We start from the raw sequence: 21,154 nt of genomic DNA, 5'->3' as shown, positions 1-21,154 counted from the left end.
ATGGTTCACTCTGTTGATCTAATCACATTATCAGAGGGTGAGCATCTAGATTCTTGGGACTTTTTCACTCATGGTACCTTAAGTTATTGCAAAAGTACTGTCACCCTGCTGCCTTGTCAGTTAGTTAACAGGCTTATGTTTTACCCTTGCTGACAGCTGCATCCAATTATTCATGGGCATTGGTCTTCTGCTACCTTGCCTGTCTGGGGACTGCCTGGCACTCACTAATTCTCTTCTCTGTACTGCTGGCTGTGTGACATTGTCCTCCCAAAATCTTGGCCCTTTGCCTGACTGTCTGGCATTACTTCTTGACTAGCTAATTGCTAGACACTGAATACCCCCTGCCCTGCCCATCTGCTGAATGGCGTGTACTGCCTCCTTATTGCCCCTTCTATCTGATTACTTGTGGGCAATGGTTTTCCACTGCCCTGTCTCCCACTTGGAGTGCCTGACATCACCTTCCTGCTGAGTGCATCTGCTGACTGCGGAGTTGTTCTTCTGCTGCTTGGCACACCTGCTGTTTGATACTGCTTTATCAACTTGCTGAATGTCTGGCATTTTCCTCCTGCCTTTCACATGCTTCTTGATTATAGTGTCCCTTTGCTGCCCTTTGAGTCTGCTTACTTACTGATACTTGCTCTTTTGCATTCCTGTCCACTTGCTTTTATGCCTGGCATTTTTGTCACATTGTCCTGCCCACCTGCCTAGATTTTATTCCTAAATATGCATCAGTCTGAAAAATTAAGAAGAAAAGTAAGGAATGGGGAGAAAATATTATCTGACTCCTTCATGATCCGATTCACTTCAACATACCAGCCCAAAAACTGATGTCAGTACCTGCATTCAGCTTTTTCTTACTTTGCTTACTCAAATCCCTCTCCCTCCTTACAAAAAACAAAACAAAAGCCAAACCAAAACAAAATCCCCCCCAAAAAAACAAAAAAGAAACAGACAGCAAAAAAAAAGAAAGGTCCTAAATCTTACTTAATCTTTACTCCATCACCTCATTTGATAGGTATATTACTGTTTGGAAATGCTGTGTTAAGTATCAAATTCAGCACTAAAACAAATCCCTAATGTTATATATGGTAATTTTTGCAGAACCCGTGGAAGGTAGGTAATAACAAAGAAAAAAAGGGGGAAAAAAAGGCAAGCAGTGCGTTACTGAGGCTCAGAGAGATTAATGGCTGAATGTTGAGCTATGCCCAACAAACACTGAATCAAAGGAGTTAAGTAAGAAATTTTTACAAGTCTCTTATTTGAATCACAAGTTTGCAGCTAACCTAAAAAAGGACATTGGATCAGTATGTGATTACCAGACTGCAGTGTGTTGTAGTTGTTGTTTCCTACTCTGCTGAACTTTTGGTACTGGAAGAATATTTGGTTATTAGTTTACAGAAACCTTTTTGTCACTTTTTCACAGATTAAGAACAAAGACTTGACTACAAATGTAAGATCCATGGTGAGGGTTCACAAATCATGGACAGAGCTTACTGTATGAAGTACAATTTTCTGCTTTTATTTTAATGCCACTCACTCATCCTCTGTTTTCCTAGTTCTGCAACCGTTTCTAAAATACTGTGAATGATTGTAATTTAAATCACGCTTTTGAATCCAGTACTAACTAGGAACTGGAGTAAATTCTCTCTCATAATGAATCGTGTCATAATTTCATGATAAAGACTTCCTTCTCTTAAAATAATTGTCATATCCTATTAACTTAAGCTTTTAAACTCTCAGTACATTATTTTATGTTTTATAGTATGTGTTGTCTCCTTGCTATCTTCAGAGATACCTTAAATACATTGACTGATGTTAAACCTGACCAGCAAGCCAGCAACCTTGACTGAGTACCTCTTCACTTGTGCCAGACTATACGTTGGCTCTGAGAGGTATCCTATGAGAGCACAGCTTGCTTCTGACACCAGCCTACCATGGAGAATGGCTCCCAGTGTGGCAGACAGCCACAGTGAGAGCCAGCAGGGACTTTCTCCTCGATGTCACACTGAACTCTCAAAATCTGCTGTACTGCTTTATTCAGCTCCAAGGAACTTCAGGACAATAACAACCTTTTGGTGTCCTAGGCTTCTCACTCTTAGCGACTCTTCCCTTTTTCTCCAAACATATTTTTTCACAACTTTGCAAATTCTTAAAAACAGCAGGTTTACAGTCTCTCACTTCCCACCAACTTCGCGCTGTTGAGGTTTGTGGATAAAAGAACAGATCTCAGTGGCAATTCACTTTCTGAAGGTTTTAACTCTTGGTGCTACTTTGTTTTGCTTCTTTCCTAGAATGTTGTTTGAGAACTGGCATCAAGTGAGGATGAGAAGAGAGGAGGAGCATTTACTCTTGCACTGTAGGGCTGCTGGGCAGCTCTTGACCTCATTTCTTACCCCAGGAACTGCAGGTCATATCATCACAGGTGTATCATTTCAATTAAAACAGTTTCTCTAAATTAATGTTATCTCAGAAAAATGGCTAGTTTCCAAATAATATGGATGTATAAATTTTAAACAAAATGCAGAAAAATTGCGAAACTGAAGATAGATAAATACTGTGCTTTTCCTTGAACATATGCTTTTTTCCTGGTTGAAAATTGTACCTCCTGGAAAAATTGGTGCAGTGTTGACTCAGGCAGCGTCATGGTAAAAATGTCCAAGGAAATCAGCTTTTCATCTGTAGTGATCAAGCTATTGCAGAAGCATTTTAGTCATTTTGAAGAAATGTATGTTTAGTTGAAAGAATACACTTTAGTTTCTATCTTATAAATCTGGCCCAGGAGTTTTAGGGGCAACAGCTTCATTTTCAAGAGTGAAAAAAGTGAATAGCTATCTGCCGCTTTTCTATGAGTTGACTAAGTATTTCTCTCAGATGAGTCAATATTTATGTATACAGAATTAATACATGAACAGAAAATCCTAAAACTTCAGTCTCTCTCTCCAACACTTCTACATTGCATGCAAATTTAACACTGGAGATTCCAAGAATGAGAAGGACATAGAAAGCAGATTTCTTTGTCTCCTGCTAATTTTGTTTCCTGCAGCATCTTAAAGAGAAGCTGCTATTAACTCATCAACACTCTTTTCAGAGAGAGTTTTCTTTTGATATTTGAAAAGTTAGTAAGATGCACTTAACTACCCTAGCTTGTGTGTTTTTCTCAAATAATAGCTTGTCACATTCTTAAAACAGCTTAATATATTCCCCAATAATGTTTTATATCCTTGTTTCTTTTCCTTGATTTTAAAAAAAACAAAACACACACACACGAAAACACGAAAAAAACAAAACGATTTTTTTAATTTAACTTGGTTCACTCAGACATATAGCGTTGGGAAATTAAAGTTGGGTGCATATGGTTTCTGTGTTATTCTGCATTACTGTCTTTCATCATCTACATATACTATATAGAATCCTGATGTCTGATTTTTTTCTTTAATTAATATCTCTAGAGCTATTTGTGGTTGCTGTTCTCAGAATGTGAGCACATTGCTCTGGTAGTAATAGGAGGTAAAACACTCATGGTCCATCTTTGAGAGCTATTGCAAGACAGTTGAATTATACCTTCAGATCTTACAGCTTAAAATGGTAAAGTCGAATGATAGGTAATGAACTGAATGTATTCTTTAAATACTATCTGTCAGTTACAGGGCAGTTAGACCATGATAAGGTTATCCTAAGAGTGTCATATTTCATCTTCTCTACAAAACCTTTTCATCTAATTATGTCCATGAGAATCTTGGAGAACAAAAGATATTATTCATGCCAGGAATTAAATAATACTGTTCAGGAAAGTGTTGGAATCACTTTTGCTTTCAAAGTCTGTTCAGTTTTTCAGTTCCAGTGAGCACATCACTCACGTATATCTACATCAGCAATTATTCATGCACCGGACACGTGAATTGCAGTACTGGATCTCACTGAATAATAGTTTTTATGAGTTTTTATGTTATGGCATTAATTCCTGAAAGCTGTTATCACCATACTTTACCACTTATTTGGACAGTGAAGATACTATTTAAGGCAATCATAAGAGAAAGTGCTTTTAGTAATTCTTGAGTTGTCAAAGTAAATGCTTGAAAAGTTATTGCTCAATACACCATTCTTTGTACTGTAAAAATGCATTTTAGGAGAGGTTGTTTTTTGTTGTTGTTTTTTTTAAATCTTCAACATTGATGATTTTAGATTTAAAATTTTTTGAAAGGGATGTGGCAAAAGCTCACCAGAGTTCCGTAAGCAATGTTTGTACTTCATGGATGGTAGCAAATACAGACAACGTTCCCGCTGTTCTCAAATAGCTACAAAATTACTTATTTAGAGATGTAAAATTGTGAATAGAATTTCAGTGCATTCACTGCCAAGTAGACTGGGCAAGTTCTTAGGAGAAAGTAGTATAAATTTCTGACTGGTGACTTCATTCTTTATGCGTGCTAATGAGGATCTAGAAATAATAAGTTTTCATCCTGTGGTATCGTAACCATCTCAAAAGGAATGTTTTTTTTTCTCTTTTCAGTTCTAGACTGTATTGATTAGTACACTTCTTGAAACTAGTTTTACATGAAATTAAGATAACTCAATCCTGTTTCTTCTTTGATACAGGTAAATAGTCTAGACTTTAGTACACATAACCACATGTTCAACACAGAGTAATTTTTTAATGAGATACAGCTCCCTAACATTATTTAATGCTCATTACATTGTCAGTTGCAGTAATTGTAGAATTCTTACTGGTATTGATTATTCTTTCTGCTGGTTTCTCTTATTTCTACTCCATGGTTCTGAGGTTAGCTGTGAACAAAATTTTTACACTTCTGAAGTTTTATTCTATTTTAATTTTTAAAGAATTTTGCAAATGTTGTGACTGATAATGTATATTCTTGCATATAGAGTTAAATATAGAGTAGCTTGAAGTACTTTGAGGGAAATTAAGAGGGCAGTAATATATACATAAATTTTTAGTGGTGTATTTGGAATGGCAGTGGTGTGTCACTACCTTTACCAGCTTGTCTTCATCTTTTCTACTTCTGTTGAACACCTGGGGATTGATTCTTACATGAACTGGAGTTGAGGTGGGAAGCACAACAGTTTGCACATTAAAAATAGGACTGAAGAAGGAAATACCACTTGGCCTTGCTTTGGAACCAGGTGCAAGGACTTGTTTCCAACGATCATTTTCACAAGCTAATCCTATAACTTCTCCCAGTTGTGAATACTTTATCTTTTGACGCTGGCTTAGGATGTATTATTATACAACTTTAACTTGCTGGATCAAGTCGGCTGTATAAATGCCTCCCTCGTAGAGCATAAAAGCATTTATTAAGTATTTTCTTTGCTTGGTTAACTGTTTCTAACAATGAATATTTTGTTGGTTTTATCACAATGTATAGGGATGAGCAGTATTGCAAATGTAAGATTAGTTTGGATGGTATAAACACTATCTGAAAATTGTGTTTAGCAGTCAAGATTAAAAAAAGATTGTTATTAACATTTAAGATATACTGTAAGTTATATTTAGAAGTTGCATATTGTTTGGTTGCCAAGTTGCAACAATTTCATTAACACTTTTATTATATAAACGAGTTGGGTAAATCACTGATTTATGAAGTTTATGTAAATCAAATACAGCCAGATTTGAGAGGAAACTTACAGACCTGGTGAGGTGCAGATACAAATTACAAATCCCACAGTGTTGGTTTTTCTACTGTATTGATTTAAGTTTACTATATATAAAAATGTGAAGCATCTTCCCCAGTACATTTTGCAAGCTGTAAGCAAAAAATGAAGCTGAACACTGTGAAGTAAATCCGTTGAGTGGTTTGATTTCAGCTGAAGAAGACAAGGTCTCTAAGGAAAGTTACTGTAAATATTATTGGGTTTGATCTTTATTATCTTCTATACTCCTAGGTAAAAAATAGCAATATCATTGGAGTCCGACAATTAAACATATTAATTGCTTAGTCATGCTGAAGTTATGGAGGCATTGTCAGAGGTACTTCTGTCAAGCAGTGGCATTTCTTTTCTGTACACACAGTGTAATTGTTTTGATAGAATCATTTGCTGACATTGTTTTATAAACAGGATGAATAGGAAATTAGCTCCAGGCTTCAGGATCTCATGCCATAGGCACTAGGTAACAATAAATGGTATCTTGAGTCCCAATGAAGAGAGTGAGGGAATTTGAAGGCAAGTTTCAAGCACAAGGAATCATGGATACAGGGAAAAACAGAGAATTTGTATTTAATCTAATCTATCAGCAGTAATTGCTGTGACACTTCTGTTCCTGACATGGGTAAATTTTGTAAGGTCATTCTGTGAAGTCTGAGATCTTGCTGGCAGCAGAGTCCTTGTGAATATGCTGAGAAAGCAAGCAAACTTCAAATCAGTATTCCTGTGCTGCAGACCTATTGTCAGTGGAAACGTTATTGATGTGTGCAGATACATTGGTTTGTAGATTCATTTTTAGTTGACTGCATTAATCAGGGTTTCATCCATCTTTGACTGTACATTGATTTGAGGTGGGAGAAGAGAAGGAAAAAAGAACAAGTAATCATGCTGATAGAATTCCACTGAAGTTGATAGAATAAGCCACCATAAAGCTGTTGACAGGTTTTATAGACCCATCCAAGCAGCGCTTATGGATGGCTTGTTGCTGAGGAAACAGTGGCTATCAGGCTGATACTTATTAAGTGAATATGGGCAGGTTCATTTCTGTGAGTGTGCATTTGGTCAAAAGCTCTAGAATGACAGCAGCCACCTGGAATCCACCAAGGAACAGCTCCTTGTTGCTTGTGAGATATAGGCATTGTTGTTGTCTTCAATGGTTTGTGGTAACTAGTTTGACATCAGGAAGAAAGCAATGATCATGTATGTGTCACAGCTCAGCCACTGTTTGGTGTATGTCTGACTGCAGCACCCCAGTGCTGTGTTAGGGCCATCAGTGGGCTACTCATTGTTATCCAGGACCTGTGATTAATGTGATTACAGGTGATATCACTCCCAACATACTCCTGGATCTGACCCATCACAATGTCTACTTCCTCCATGTTAGGAATGAATGCAACAAATGTACATCTTCTATGTACTTCTGAATTCCAACTTCTCTTTGATCATGCTAGCATATTCTTTCTTTCTTGCAGCATGAACACTGGTGTGTTCAGTATTAATAATGATAAACTCTGCCAGTTTGCATGAGGACAGTAGAGGGCTATTTTTGTCTGTACAATATGACTGTAAAAGAACAAAGGATAGTCCTCTAGCAAATCCTTTTAGAATTCTGTATTGGTCCTTGGCACAGAAATAGCAGGGCTTTTCTGAGATTATTTAAACTATCAAAACTATCAACCCTGGGTTTGCCACCTTCTGTGCTTTAATATTATTCCCAGAGTTGCTCTGTCTAATTGTTAGTGTAGTGTAGATGGTTTGAATTTTAGTATGAGTTTTTTGTTGCGGATACTCTTGTAGCACGTTAGAAATGCAACAATGAAAGCTTCTATGCATCTTGCACTGAAAAAAAGTTATTTTAAGACCTTCAAAAGGTACCTCTATATAGTACTGATATGATGGCTTACATCACTAGGAAGTTGCTGACTTTGTTGGCAGTTTGGGTGACTTTTATAACTGCCTCAGCTTTGGTTGCAGTGCAGCAGTAGTGTATACGGTAAAATTTATCCATTTTTCAAATTAACTAAATAGTCAGCCAAAGAAAGTTCATTTTGGAGGGCATTAGAGAACATGGTTCTTGTTAAGCCTTCCACCCACAGAAAAGACAAAATGTCATCACAGAGGATATTGGGGGCATAGTATAACAAAAATTCAAGGAAAGACAGTATTATGGCAGGAATGAGTGCTTGAAAAGTGATGTTTATCCAGTAACTTTCCAGCACATTAAGAGTAACAAACTGCTGCAAGTTTTATTTGATACTGTACTAAGAGAAGAAATATGTAACTGAATTTTAGATAAGAAGCTGTGATCAGTCTAGCTCCGTGTAAGCTCTATTTTCTCGCCCACAAGATGAAAGTAGGGAAGTAGACGATAAACTCCAATTGCTGACTTGTGAAAAGGAATTACAGCCACATGAACTCCCTCCAGCAGAGGTATACCAAATGATTTTTAAGATGGTATCTCATCTGCAAGCTGAGCAAGACGGTTTTTGTTACTAATATATACACATCTGATACATCTCATTAACAGCCATGACTGAAAATTCTATTGCACATTCGGCTGATCTATCTCCATATACTTTCTTCATCCATTCTTCTGAGGTTTGACTTTGTGGTCTGCAAGTTTTGGTGGAGAGGGCAGATGGATAGGTATTTCTTTGATTTGACATTTTTAAGACTTTTGTATTAAGTGTAAAACCCACAATGCAATAGTGTTACCTATGCTAATTCTATAGCCTGTTAAATATAAATTTGTTCATTAATTTGCATAAACAACTTTATGATATGCTATGCAGAATCATAGATTTGAAGTTTTCCAGCAGAAATAATACTTCCTGACAGAGGCAATCTCGGTCACCTTAATTTAATCAAATTTATTATTTGATTATCTCATATTTGCATTTTAGTTGAAAAGATAGAACTGTTTTACTCTCCTGAAACTGCTGAAGGGTATATAAAATTATGTGTCAGATCACTACTTAGTGGTAAGAGGTCAAACTTCACCATATTTAATACCTGAAAGAGAAAGATAAGGAGTTTCTGAGCATTTCAAGAAGAGTCCTAGGTGTTATAATTAAATCAGTCTGCAGTGGGTATATCCTTTACAAGCTGCCTGGAAGGGCTTTCACCTAATGTAATTTATATGAAGGAAAAGAAAGGCAATGAAGCAGCAGAGAGCTCTCAAACCAATTGGCAGCAAGCCATCTGCTAAGCAACCACAACTACGTCAAAGGTATCTAAAAATATATCAGTTGGTTTGGGAACATAATGCTCTAACTCCAATAAAAAGACACTTTGAATACTATCAAAAACATGTTTCAGAGTATTTGGATTTATTCATATAGCAGTGAGATAGAAATGTTCTCATTGACGTTGTTACTGAATGCTGAAAAGTGGTAGTTCAAAATAATTATTTAATTGTTAATGCCACTTCTGTCAGGAGCAGAAACTTCATTTCTTCAAGTCCCATTCTCTCTTTCCCTGGTTCCCCCCCCCCCAGTCTGACAGCTGTACAGAATTCTGTTTTCCATTTTCCTCCTTACGAGTTTTCCCCTCGTGCCCCTGGTACCTCATGCAGCCTTATTTCTATCCTACTCACTTCATTCCCTAGCCCTCACTGTGCTCTCTAGAGAAGAAGGTGCCAGTGCCGTGGCTCCGTGCAGCAGGCAAGGGCTGACTGGTGGTGAGGCTACCAACAACTCTGTTGCAGTATTTTCTTTCACAGATTTCTGAGTTTCATGTCAAACAGGGAAAAGTCATGAATTGTTACATGTTTGAAAACCATCAGATATTGTGACTTGAAACAATATCTATTGGTAAGTCTGTCACACCCTGAAAACATCTGATTACGTTTACATTAGAATGCTTCAGTTTTGTCCATTACTGTAACATATATATTATTTTTTCTGTTAATACGCTCAGGACATTTCTTGCCCAGTCATCCTCTAATCTATCTAGTGACTGAAGAAAACTGAGTTGTGCTATAAGGTCTTGGCTTCAATAAGCTAGGTGCTTACCTGATGATTTTCTTTATAAGTATCATTAAAGGCATTTGAAATTGCCCATGAAGCAAAGTTTTTACAATCTTAACTCAACCTTGCTATAGTATTGGTAAAACATAGAAGAGCTGGGTCACTGTTAAACAGGCTGCCTCTGTGCACTGGTGCCAGGCTGTAACTCCCCAGTGGGATGCAGGCAGTGTGGAATTCCACACATCTCTCTTCCACGCTTCCTTCTGTCTTGAAAGATGTTTTAGAAAACTTGTCCAACAGCACTTCAGTATACTTTTAGGTGAACCTAATAGATAACTTACAGATAGATACAAACTATCTGTAAATCACTGCAGCATCCTTAATTTCATTCATAGTTTCATGTATGGCCAGAATGGGCTTCCTGGTGTGATGGTGAGTCCATCTTCTGTATGCCACACATTTAAATAAAGCTATTTAAATAAAGCTTATTTAAGGACATCCTTAGAGCAGATGTCACTGTAAAAGATGTTTACTTAGCAGCAGCCATTTTGGTTACATCTGTCCAGTTAGACTGTAGGAAGCGTTCCCCTGTCTGTAGCAGTCTGCCTGCAGAAATGAATGCAAGCATACATATTTTGAAACAAGTATTTTTAGAAACTTGTGTTTCTGAGGGCTGTACTGCTACTTGGACTTTCTGCCCTTTCAGATTTTGCTACTGCAAAATGTTTATACATTTTTAATAATCACATTGGCTGCTAGCAGTGACATTTTGTGAAGGTCATTTTTCTTGTGAAGTTAGAGAATGGACTTGAATTTCATTGAAGGACTCCCGGAGCTGCAGGGTCATTGTTTGTGGAACTCTTTTGCATCTTGTACTACCTTTGAAGCCTATTTAGAATTTTAACTAATGATATCTTCAAAGTGTCACTGTGCTCAAGGGCAGAAAAGAAATCTCAAAATGCACTTTATATTTAAAACTAGTTTTGAATATCTTTGAAGCATGGCATTAGCTGAAAATAAAAGGCATAGTATATACTTAATGTGTATGAACACACAGAGACTTCCGTGTTTCACCAAGTTTTTCATTGTCAGCAAAATGTCCCTGCTGCACTGCAGAGCATCGTTCTTCAGAATTTTTAATGTGTAATTGCTAATTTAATACCTCAGCGGGTACTTTTTGGCATTCTTCCTCAATGCAGATATTTTAATTTTGCCCATACCATTGAGTAGATTTGCAGGAAATCATAGACTGTCCTATTAGCTACTGAATTGAAACTGTTTGATTTTGTATAAACCAAGGTTCCTGTTTCCCACAGTAGCACATACCAAGTTTGCTTTTTGGTAAAATACCTGATGATTTACTTGGTAGTTGTGTCTGATGCCTTCTGATACTGACACATTTCTCTAAAACACATTAAATGTTAGTGGTAATATTTGAGAAGGGCCAGTGGAATACTTGCACTGGTTTTTTGTTTTCGTTTTTCTGATACATGTGTCCTGTCAAGTGTTCTTCCTGTGTGACTACTGGCATGGGTGTCCGACCTTTTGGATTTCCTGGGCCACACTGGATGAAGAGGAATTGTTTTGGGTTGCACAGATATCGGTTGCTCTGAAAGTAATGCCTCCTATTTATTTTCATGGAAACTACAGCAGATACAAAGAGCACAACAACACTGTTTAATAAAGCTCATTCTCAGCTACATAATGCTATTTTTCAATGGGGTCATTACCCTTAGCTATGCATTTGTGAACAAGGGCCTGCATGTTCTGCTTCTCAAAATCTGCAACAACAGAAGTGACCCACTGTTAGGGTCATCACTGCTGAAATGCACCACCCAGCGCTGCACTGTGCTCACATCCACTGTTTGGTCTCCGTAAACATTCAGCAAGCATCAATGAATGCCAGTGAGTGCAATTTTTTTCCCTGTGGAGGAGTTAAGGGCCACATCTTTGCTTCATAGCTCTTTCATGTCAGATGCCATGTTGTCAGATTGCCCATCTGCTGCCATCTGTAACACAGCAACAGAATGTAATGGAATATTGGTGGGAAGTTTCAGTCTCTACTGTCATACCACCAATATCTACCTCTGACATTGTAGGCTGACATCTTAAAATAGAAGGCATTATTTTCATGGTTTCCTTCATAAATATAATATAGTTCCTCTGTATAAGTAACAATTTTTTTATACTCTTTAGTATTTTTTTATTCAAATCAAAGAAGAAAAACATAAATCTAGTAGGATATTTGACTGTGATTTTGTAAAACAAATGCATCAAATTTGCAACAAATGCAACAAATGTTCTATGGAAGTGGCTGCAATTCTTACTGAGTTCTCAAGATCTCATCAGAGATTTTTATGAAATTTTCTCCTCCTGTCCTTCATCCTTGAAAACAGTTGTTCACTAATGTACGTACAGTCAAAAGTGATGACATGAATAAGGTGTGACTGTGAAGGGAGGGATTTTTTTCTCTGATAATATAGGGCTCATAATAAACACAATTACATTTTTCTTTGAGTTGCGTATATGATCTCAACTCAATATGTTCCATTTGAAAATTTGCAGGTAACTTATTTATGGCAATTGAAAACAGAATTACAAATATGCAAAAAAAAAAAACAAACTTTTTTTTTCAGCGCTCTTAAAGCCTATTCTTAAATTTCTTTATCAAAATAGAAAACACAGCTGCATATTTTTTTTTGCTGTTCACAGGACTGTGGTTAACCAGTGTATCAAAATGCATAGATTTATTTCCCATAACTTGAATTAGCACTTCACTGTGCCCTCCTTGTGCCCTGATTTTAGCTCAGACAGAGTCAATAGCACACTGATGGCTTGACTGTTGTGAGCAATGGGTATGCACCCAGTACTGGGCAGTGCAGGGCAGGGTGACCAAAACTGAACCATGGCTTGGACATGCCTGGATTACTGCATCCTTCTCGTAGGAATGCTATTGAAAAAACTTTTAAGCTGTGTTTTCCTTCTTTATGGCATTGTTTTGTAAACTGGGAGCTTATAAAAGTATTAAGAACTGAGTTGTAATGTAATCTTTCCCACAAAATCATTTGTCTGGATTTCTTCCATTATATTCTTTAGTGTATCAAACTGCTGAGAATATTTAGGTTATTCAGTGTATCCTCACATTTAAGACATTGCTTTTCGGTCTTGGTAGCTGTGCCATTAAAGCACAGTACTTTGACTGGATGTTTTACAGTGGATTTCATAGTTTTAAGAGCATTGCAAATGTTTTAGTTGTGACAAGCAATGTAGAATCTTGAATCATAACGGGAATCAAGGTGTTCCAATGAAAAGCAACCACGGTGAGAGAAATGGAAGGAGGGTAGAATTGTAACCTTCCTTTGAGGTGTTTTGCCCAAAAACAAGTTGGAGGCTCGGAAACCAGAGCAAGTTGGGCATTTAAGAAAGTTTGTGTTAGAAAGGAAAGACAGAAGTTTGTGAATATTCCTGGAAAATCATTTCACAGCCGATACCCTGTATAACAAAAGGACTTAACACAGAAGTATTTTCAGACTCTGCTTCCAGGCTTCTCAGTGCCCACAGCATAGAAGCTGCTTGTGAATAAAAGCCACCAGCTTGTTTGGAATCGCTGTTTTGCTGACATGATCAAATGGGAAGGCGTCAGCCTCTGGCCATTATCATTTTACCATTTTACTGTTTTCTTGCTTTCCTGCTACATGGGTTTCCCTTTGCAATTTTTTTGTTTTGTTTTCTGCACAGACTATTTGCCCTTCTTAAACCTTGGGAAATCTCACTTGGAAAATGTGACAGATTGGGGAGAAAGAACAAATCATTATATACAGTCTACTCTTTGCTTATTCACAAATATTCTTTCCTTTCCGCTAGAGGGAGTTGTTGTTTATGTGGTCTTCATTAGTATTTCCTCCACATATAGGGTCTTGACTTTTAAAATTTTCTGTAGGTGTCCTCACAATAAATACAGCTAACAGTGCTTCTTCCCACCCCCTTGTCTTTCCCTATTTTACACAACCAAGAGAAAATCCTTCAACATATTCCAGTGCTGAGAGTTTATCAAGGACATCTTTTGGCTCTGAAGCAAACAAAAAAAGATTTTCCTACCCAAATTTAAGTTTATTTAACATTTTTCTAGTCCTTGTTATTTTTCACTCACTTTGCTATTTAATCTTTGGTTGCAGGCCACTAAAGAAGTAATAGAGCGAGAAGCCCCGGGGATGGCCCTTGCAATGCTGATGGGATCACTTAATGTAACTCCTCTGGGCATGCTCTCTAGGTAAGACTATTTCCTTCAGAATATGAAGCAAACTATTTCCTTAGAAATATGCAAGATAGTGGGGTGGGATGACTATATAAAAATAATTGAAGATTGCTGATGCTATCAGGACTAGAAGTCTTAACTTTAGAGAAGTGGTCAAATTCCAACAATGGTAATCGCATTCTTTTATTTAATTCCCTCTGTAGTCTCTCTTAAACACAGCAACTTTGTATTTTCTGTGCTAAGCTATTTGTAATATTGATGCGTGCTGTCTTTTCACCCTAGAGCTGTGACATTTCAGTGGGAGTGAAGAATTCTTCTGTATGTTGTTCATCAAGTACTAAAATGCAAAAAAGAAAACAAACAAACAAAAGAACTTGATAAATAGAAATGTATTATTTTTCCTTTTATTCTAGTATCAGCAGAAGTTCTCTGGATACGCTTTCAGGTTCAATACATTAAATTCTAGATTTTAGTTTTTCATGTTGAATAGTTAGCAACAGATATTCCCCATGTTCCTGCTTATCAGTGACACCACTTGTTACCCTGTATTTCATTCAGGAGTTGAATTATGGATCATTTCCTATGATAGATTTATTAATATCAACATATATTTTGTGATTTAGTTTGTGCTTGTATGTCGTTTCAAGGTAAGGGGCTGTTAGAGTTTTTTTTTCTTCTCATTGCATAATAAGATCGTAACAATAATTACATCAGTAATATATAAAGGAGACACTTTCAAATCTCTCTAAACCTCCTTATTCAGATGATTAGATTTTTAAAGGACATTTAGATGAGAATTTTACAAATTCAGCAAAGTATTTGAAAACTTTACATATCACTTTGTGTATCTCAAATGATAGCATTACCAAGGTAATATTTTCAGATTCCATCAAAACTAGCAAGCATTTTCATTTTGTCATCTGACATAATTTTTATGTCATATTTTACGTATTTTGAAATTAAAGTATAGCAAAGCTATATCAAAGAGAGGAACAGTTAATTTAGCTGTTCTGTTTCTGATGACGAAAAAGATACGCAATTAGATGACACTGAATAACCAAGCTTGATTTAGGATGTGATGTGATCAGGATGGCTGAAAGGATGTTTTAATGGTAGTGGAACCAAAATGCTGGACTGCAGTCTGTCTTCTGTACATAGAGCAAGAACATGTTCCTTAACCTCAAGCTCAAAATAGTCATTGAAGACAATGGTGGAACATAACTCCTCTGTGAATCTATAATGAAAATGTTATGTCAAGATACCTCATGCAATCATGTTAAAACTGTAAAAAATTTCCAATGAAAACCTTTACTTCAGGTCTAAATGTAATTGGCCTACAAAGGGTCTGTATCTTCATAGCGCTATTCAGATCATAATATTAAGTTAAGTATATGTGCTGTGAAGGAGTTTTTTAGTGAATTCTTCTATCCCAAGCTTGAATGTCGTTGACTTAATTTTAAAATGGGGCTCTTACAGCTACTTATGCATGTAATTTACCAAAAAAAGAAAAAATGCACAACTTCATTTTGCAAAATTAAGGTGACACTTTTGTAAATCACATGCTGTTTTGAAAATGTTGGATCACTTGAACACTTGTTGGAATTTTATCACTTGAACTTTTAGAAGTGAAGTTATTGGCTCTCTTCCTGACCATGGAACCAGCATTAGAAAGTGGTGGATTATTTTGTAAACTACGTTCACAGATACTTATGACAGATGAAAAGCCTCTGAGATGCACATAATGGGGATCCAACTCTGAGGTCCAGCAGGGAGTGTGTTGGATCACAGACCTTTCAGTGTTCCCTGTTTCTCTGTAACCTTCCATCTGTTCTTGTCCCAGAACTATCTTATTCCTTACCCAAGCCATTCCAGTCCTTACTGAGGCTTTATAAAGTACTCCCTGCCTTTTTTGCACATTTATTCTGCTTTTACAATCGTAATTCATTCCCAGAAAGGTGTTCCTCTCTTCCACTTCTGCATTGGATCTATATTGTCTTCCAGCATCTGTTTTTTCTGTCTCTTTTATTCTGTTTTTCCTTCAACTCCCTTGATTGTATTCCTTTTTTCTCCTCAACTTCTCTGTATTTTTTTTAAAATTTCTATGTGATGCATCAAAAGGCTGTGGATAATGTAAAATGTATGGCATCTACCTGTTCCCCATTTTGAGGCAGATCATTAACTTCTCTCTCAAATTACCTTGAATGCATGTACATGTGTGCTTTTGTTGTGAACGTGCACTATTTTTTGCAAACCATTCAGTTCTTAAATATTTAAGCCTACTTTTAGAATCATAGAATGTAACATTTTACATGCTCTCATGAGAAATTTTTGGCAACCCCATTTCTGTCTTGAGCCCTTACATATCTTTGTAATTCTTCGCTGGAAATTTCCTGGAGTTTCCTTCCCTTAATTTTAATGTCTTAAACTACAGCTTGATTACCAAAACAATAGTAAATGAGCATTTTTCTTTAACTAAAGCTCTTCACTTCCTATGTCGTTGAATGTTAGTCAGCTACCTGGAGTTTTTAGGGCATGTAATGTTTAAGAAGTGAGCGGAGGAAGATGGGGACTTGGAGTCAGGCAGAAAATAAGACTTCTCTTTTGGTCGGTTTGACTAGAATATCAGAGGTTAATCTTGTGGCACAATAACTGTCTCTGTAGTATTTAACTGTGAGTGTTAGGACAGCTGTCACTAGAATACTTGTTACTTTGCTTGAAAATGCCATGCTACCACTAAATGAAAGTAACTACTGGGAATTATTTATCTAAGAGAAAATCCAAGGAAGTCAGCTGCTCAAGAATTTGGTAATATCCTGTCAATGTACATATTTTTTCCTGTCTTCACTTTGGTTCATGTTCTTTGAAAAAGAGACTGTTACACAGTTTCTCTCCATGCAGCTTCCATATTGTGGTTTGGTTTTTGCTCTTAACTTTTTTCTTAGCTTTATATCTTAGCTCTGTTTTTTTTTATCACTGTTTTGATAAACAAAGAAAAAAATCAGGAGCCACATGACTTTTCCTCCAGACAAAATCTAGAAGCGTTGATTTTTCTTGTGTGTGTTTTTTTGTTTGTTTGTTTGAAAAAAAAAAAAGCTAAAAGGAAGAACAGTAAACTCTGACGGAAAGCTTAAGAGGACCCCCTTCAACACATGGGTGTATAAGTTCAGCACTGCATTAAAACCAAAGAAAATCCCTGAAGACATAAAATAAAATGTTGCATCTTCAGTAGTTGTTTTCTTCTTTTTGAAGGAGTAAGAGACTCCGAGGAAGAATTAGATGTGAACTACTTAAGTGTAATTTTCACTTGAGAATTACTTCCTACTATGCTTTTCTTATGCTGAATCTTAATAAATAAATAAATAAATGAAAGAATATATGTTTGAATTAACGCAACCAGCATGACTTGTTTTTTTAACCCATCAAGAGAAATAATGTTTGATAACCATCAATTACATTACAAGGGAACTATTTGCTTGAGCAAATAGGAACTATATCTAAGAATGTATTTGACAGAAGTAAACAATAGAATTAAGAGTGCTACACAAAGCTAGAAAAAGATAGAAGTAGTGTTTACACTATCAATTAAATGTTAGAATTTTCCATCCCTTGTCAAACACTTTTTCACCATCTTCTAAGCTGTTTTGTGATAAAACCAGCAGCAAATATAGGTGGTAGAGATTGATTTGACAAATTCTACTAAATTATAGGATTTATCTTTAATGTTTTCTTCTTTCTACAGTGAAGAAATTTGCCTACAAAAATTTCACTGTGGATTTTCTTTCTTTTCAGACCTGTATGTGGAATCAGAGGGAAAACTCTCATAATTAATCTGCCGGGTAGCAAGAAAGGGTCACAGGTAAGAAGTATTCTTGCTGATCTGCTACTGAAGGCCGATGATAAGTCCTGAATGTAGAAGGTATCTACTACAAGTTTTACAAAAGTTAATTGAAATGCATATTTCAATTGCAGCATCCCTGTCAGTCCTGTGATTAGATCAGAACAATACAGTTCTGAAGTAACTGAAAGTACTGTGCAACAGATAGCAAGAGAGTGCTATCTGTAGCAGGCAGCATTAATGAAGATTCTAATGGTCTCTTCCATTTCCTTCTTGTTTTCTAGTCAGCCTGTGACTGATCCCCGTGTTTTCTACTGCTTACAGGAAAGCACTCTTTTTCACACGGAAGTAAGAGGAAGGCCTAGTGTACTGTAGAACTTGCTGGAGTTAAGAGTATTTCCAGCTTTGGTCAGCAAGAGGGGAAAATGGAGCATAATTTTTAAGAATATGAAAAATTTTAATATTTTGGATATGGATATCAGACTTGACACACTTTACAGTTTGTTTTCTTCCTACATTTAACTCAATCTGGACAAGGAAGTTAGGATATATGTTTTTATCCATACTTATTTTCTGACTTTATATTAATTGATGTATATATGCTATATTCTGAGATTTCTTTCTCTGCTATCCAATCATTACTATTTACTAGTGCCACTATTATACGTTACTATTGAAAAACTGTGACTATGAGAAATCAGACGTTAGAAAAACCAGCAGGTGACAATTCAAAGCAGTCAGTATCGACTTCATGTTATATTTCTTCGTTTCTGAAGGACGGACTACTCAAGTGTGCCTGATATACACATGTGCTTTAACTTGAAAGGGGGAAAGATTTACGTTCTCAATGCATGCAAAGGACTTACCACCCCTTTTTTTCCCATATTTTTGGTGTATGGGATTTTAAGATAAAGTTCATACCTTAAAAAACTGTAAGGTTAAACTAAACATCTGATAAAATAGATAGCTTTGCCATATGAACACTAATTTCTTGAGTATACGACTGCTTTTGCTTTCTGGTTACTAATCTCAGATTAAGTGGAGTTAACAGTTGATGTCAGGTATGCCGTCCTCACATGGTATTCTCTTGCAGTGGCTCTGCAACTCACTGTTGTCTCGTGTAGTTGCATGAAGAGTACCACCTCCTTCTCATCTAAGTGATGGCTCCTTTTGCGAAGGTGCTTGATTTTCAGATCCTTGATTGCCAACACTGCAGCAAGCGTCTGTGTACTTTCCTGGCCACTTTTCTAGGATTACTGTGATGCAACTTTTCTGTATTATGAAATAAGAATATTTGCTGCCATTAGTAACCATAAAGCATTCCCCTATACCAGGAGGAATCAAGGTACTACTAAGTATATTTTAGCATGAAGGAAAAAAGAATGGCAAAAATAGAAAAAAAGGTGGAAAAAAAGAAGTAGAATAAAAGGTGGAAAACAATTTTGCTTTTGAGGGGGAAAAGGCCTTAAATCGCTAAGTTAAAATAAAAAATGATAGTTCTAGTCACTGCCATCTCAACTGTTGAATAAAACTTATTCATATGTCTTGATTTTCCTGCTGCCTGTTTATACACTGCCACGTAGTAGTCCAAAAGGAACTATGATGTTTCATATTGAGCAAGATCTTCTGTCTGTGCAAAAATCTGCTCTTTATTCTTTTGACAGTTCAGAGGATCTTCATCAAGGTGCTGGCAGTCATTGTGTTATCCATTTGGAGGGAGAGTAAGGGTGAATGAGTTAATAGTGTATGTCGAGATACTGAATTAGGTACTTTGTGATATAAGAAGTCAGGGAAGGTAGGGGGGTGATAGACCTGCTGTCAAGATACGGCAGTGGTGCACAGCAAGAGATCAGAGGCTATGGTGGAGTATAGACCATAGCTGACATAGTAGGGCCTGGATAACTCAATGCAAAAAAATGCCACAATTCCTTCCACATCTGTAGCCATTCTCCAGCTTTTCAAAAGCCTGTCATCATTATAACGAAAAAGTCGCAGTGTTCACTTGAATTGCAGCAGTCTCTGTATTACTGATCTTTCTTCTCTGAGAGAATTCTGATAATGTAAAACCTGATTCACTGCCTAATTATCACCCATTCCCACAACAGTGAAGTCTGGCGTAATACTCTTAGAATAAATGTCAGCATGCATGTTTATTATGCTTGTTACCAAACTACTTCCTCAAGTTTAGAAGCCTAGCTTCAGACTTGCTTTTACTGAAGGATATAATTCTCAGCCGTGAGATTGCTTTTATTAACTTAGTGATCAAACGATCTTTGATTTACTTGTTCAACTTCTTCCAGATCGGTCCGCTCACATTAGGGCAGTGTATTCACTTAGGTACTCTGACAAGCTTGAGGTAACTGAACCCCCAGGGAATAAAAACTTCGTGTCACTGTTCTGGAATACAGATTGATATGAAATGGGCTTTTCATTTGTATCTTGTCTTGCAAATCACAAAGTGCAGTACCAATTCTTTATTCTATTCAACAAGTGAAATGTGACACCTCTTGTCATCTGTAGGGGAACTTGTTGTATACAGGGGGACAGTAGTTTTGTAAACTGAGCGTGAGTTGATGTGTATATGATGTACTTACAAGATATTTTGGAAACTGTTTTTTTCCACTGAGATTAGTCAGGAAATACTTTCTTCAGGAATAAATATTCCGGACCTTTATAGTTTTGAATAACAATTCTACTGTTATTTAGGGAGGAATAATTGCATGCACTGGTACAGGCTGGGGGATGAGCTGCTGGAGAGGAGCTCTGCGGAGAGGGACCTGGGTGTCCTGGTCGGCCATGAGCCAGCAGTGTGCCCTTGTGGCCAAGAGGGCCAATGGCATTCCGGGGTGCATTAAAAAGAGCGTGGCCAGCAGGTCGAGGGAGGTGATCCTCCCCCTCTACTCTGCCCTGGTGAGGCCTCATCTGGAGTACTGCGTCCAGTTCTGGGCTCCTCAGTACAAAAAAGACAGGGATCTCTTGGAAAGAGTCCAGCGGAGGGCCACAAAGATGGTGAAGGGCCTGGAGCATCTCTCCTATGAGGAAAGGCTGAGTGAACTGGGTCTGTTCAGCCTTGAGAAAAGAAGGGACCTGATCCAGGTCTATAAATATCTAAGGTGTGGGGGGCAGAATGGCGAGGCCAGACTGTTTTCAGTGGTGAGTGGAGACAGGACAAGGGGAAACGGCCGGAAACTGCAGCATGGGAAGTTCCGCACAAACATGCGCAAGAACTTCTTGACAGTGAGGTGACGGAGCACTGGAACAGGCTGCCCAGGGAGGTGGTGGAGTCTCCTTCTCTGGAGATGTTCAAGACCTGCCTGGATGCCTACCTGTGCGACCTGCTGTAGGGAACCTGCTTTGGCAGGGGGGTTGGACTCGATGATCTCTGGAGGCCTTTCCAACCCCCATGATTCTGTGATTCTGTGATTAGAAGTTAAC

The 21,154-nt window shown here is 37.2% G+C and overlaps 1 protein-coding gene across 8 annotated transcripts in view; it reads left to right on the top strand.

Annotated features, from left to right (window-relative positions):
- GPHN (gephyrin) overlaps nucleotides 1-21,154 on the top strand; it is a gene marked incomplete at both ends in the record, with an annotated part of 263,234 nt that overhangs the window by 143,271 nt on the left and 98,809 nt on the right. For all 8 annotated transcript variants that reach the window (XM_079537527.1, XM_079537524.1, XM_079537525.1 and 5 more), the window contains 2 exons: nucleotides 13,805-13,899; nucleotides 17,674-17,740. In XM_079537527.1, the coding sequence (XP_079393653.1) occupies nucleotides 13,805-13,899; nucleotides 17,674-17,740 (162 nt within the window). The remainder of the gene's footprint in view (nucleotides 1-13,804; nucleotides 13,900-17,673; nucleotides 17,741-21,154) is intronic.

Source organism: Tetrao urogallus (assembly GCF_951394365.1).
Source record: "Tetrao urogallus genome assembly, chromosome: 6".
Classification (NCBI taxonomy): domain Eukaryota; kingdom Metazoa; phylum Chordata; class Aves; order Galliformes; family Phasianidae; genus Tetrao; species Tetrao urogallus.
Note: the sequence above shows the minus strand (reverse complement) of the source record. Positions and strands in the feature narration are given on the sequence as shown.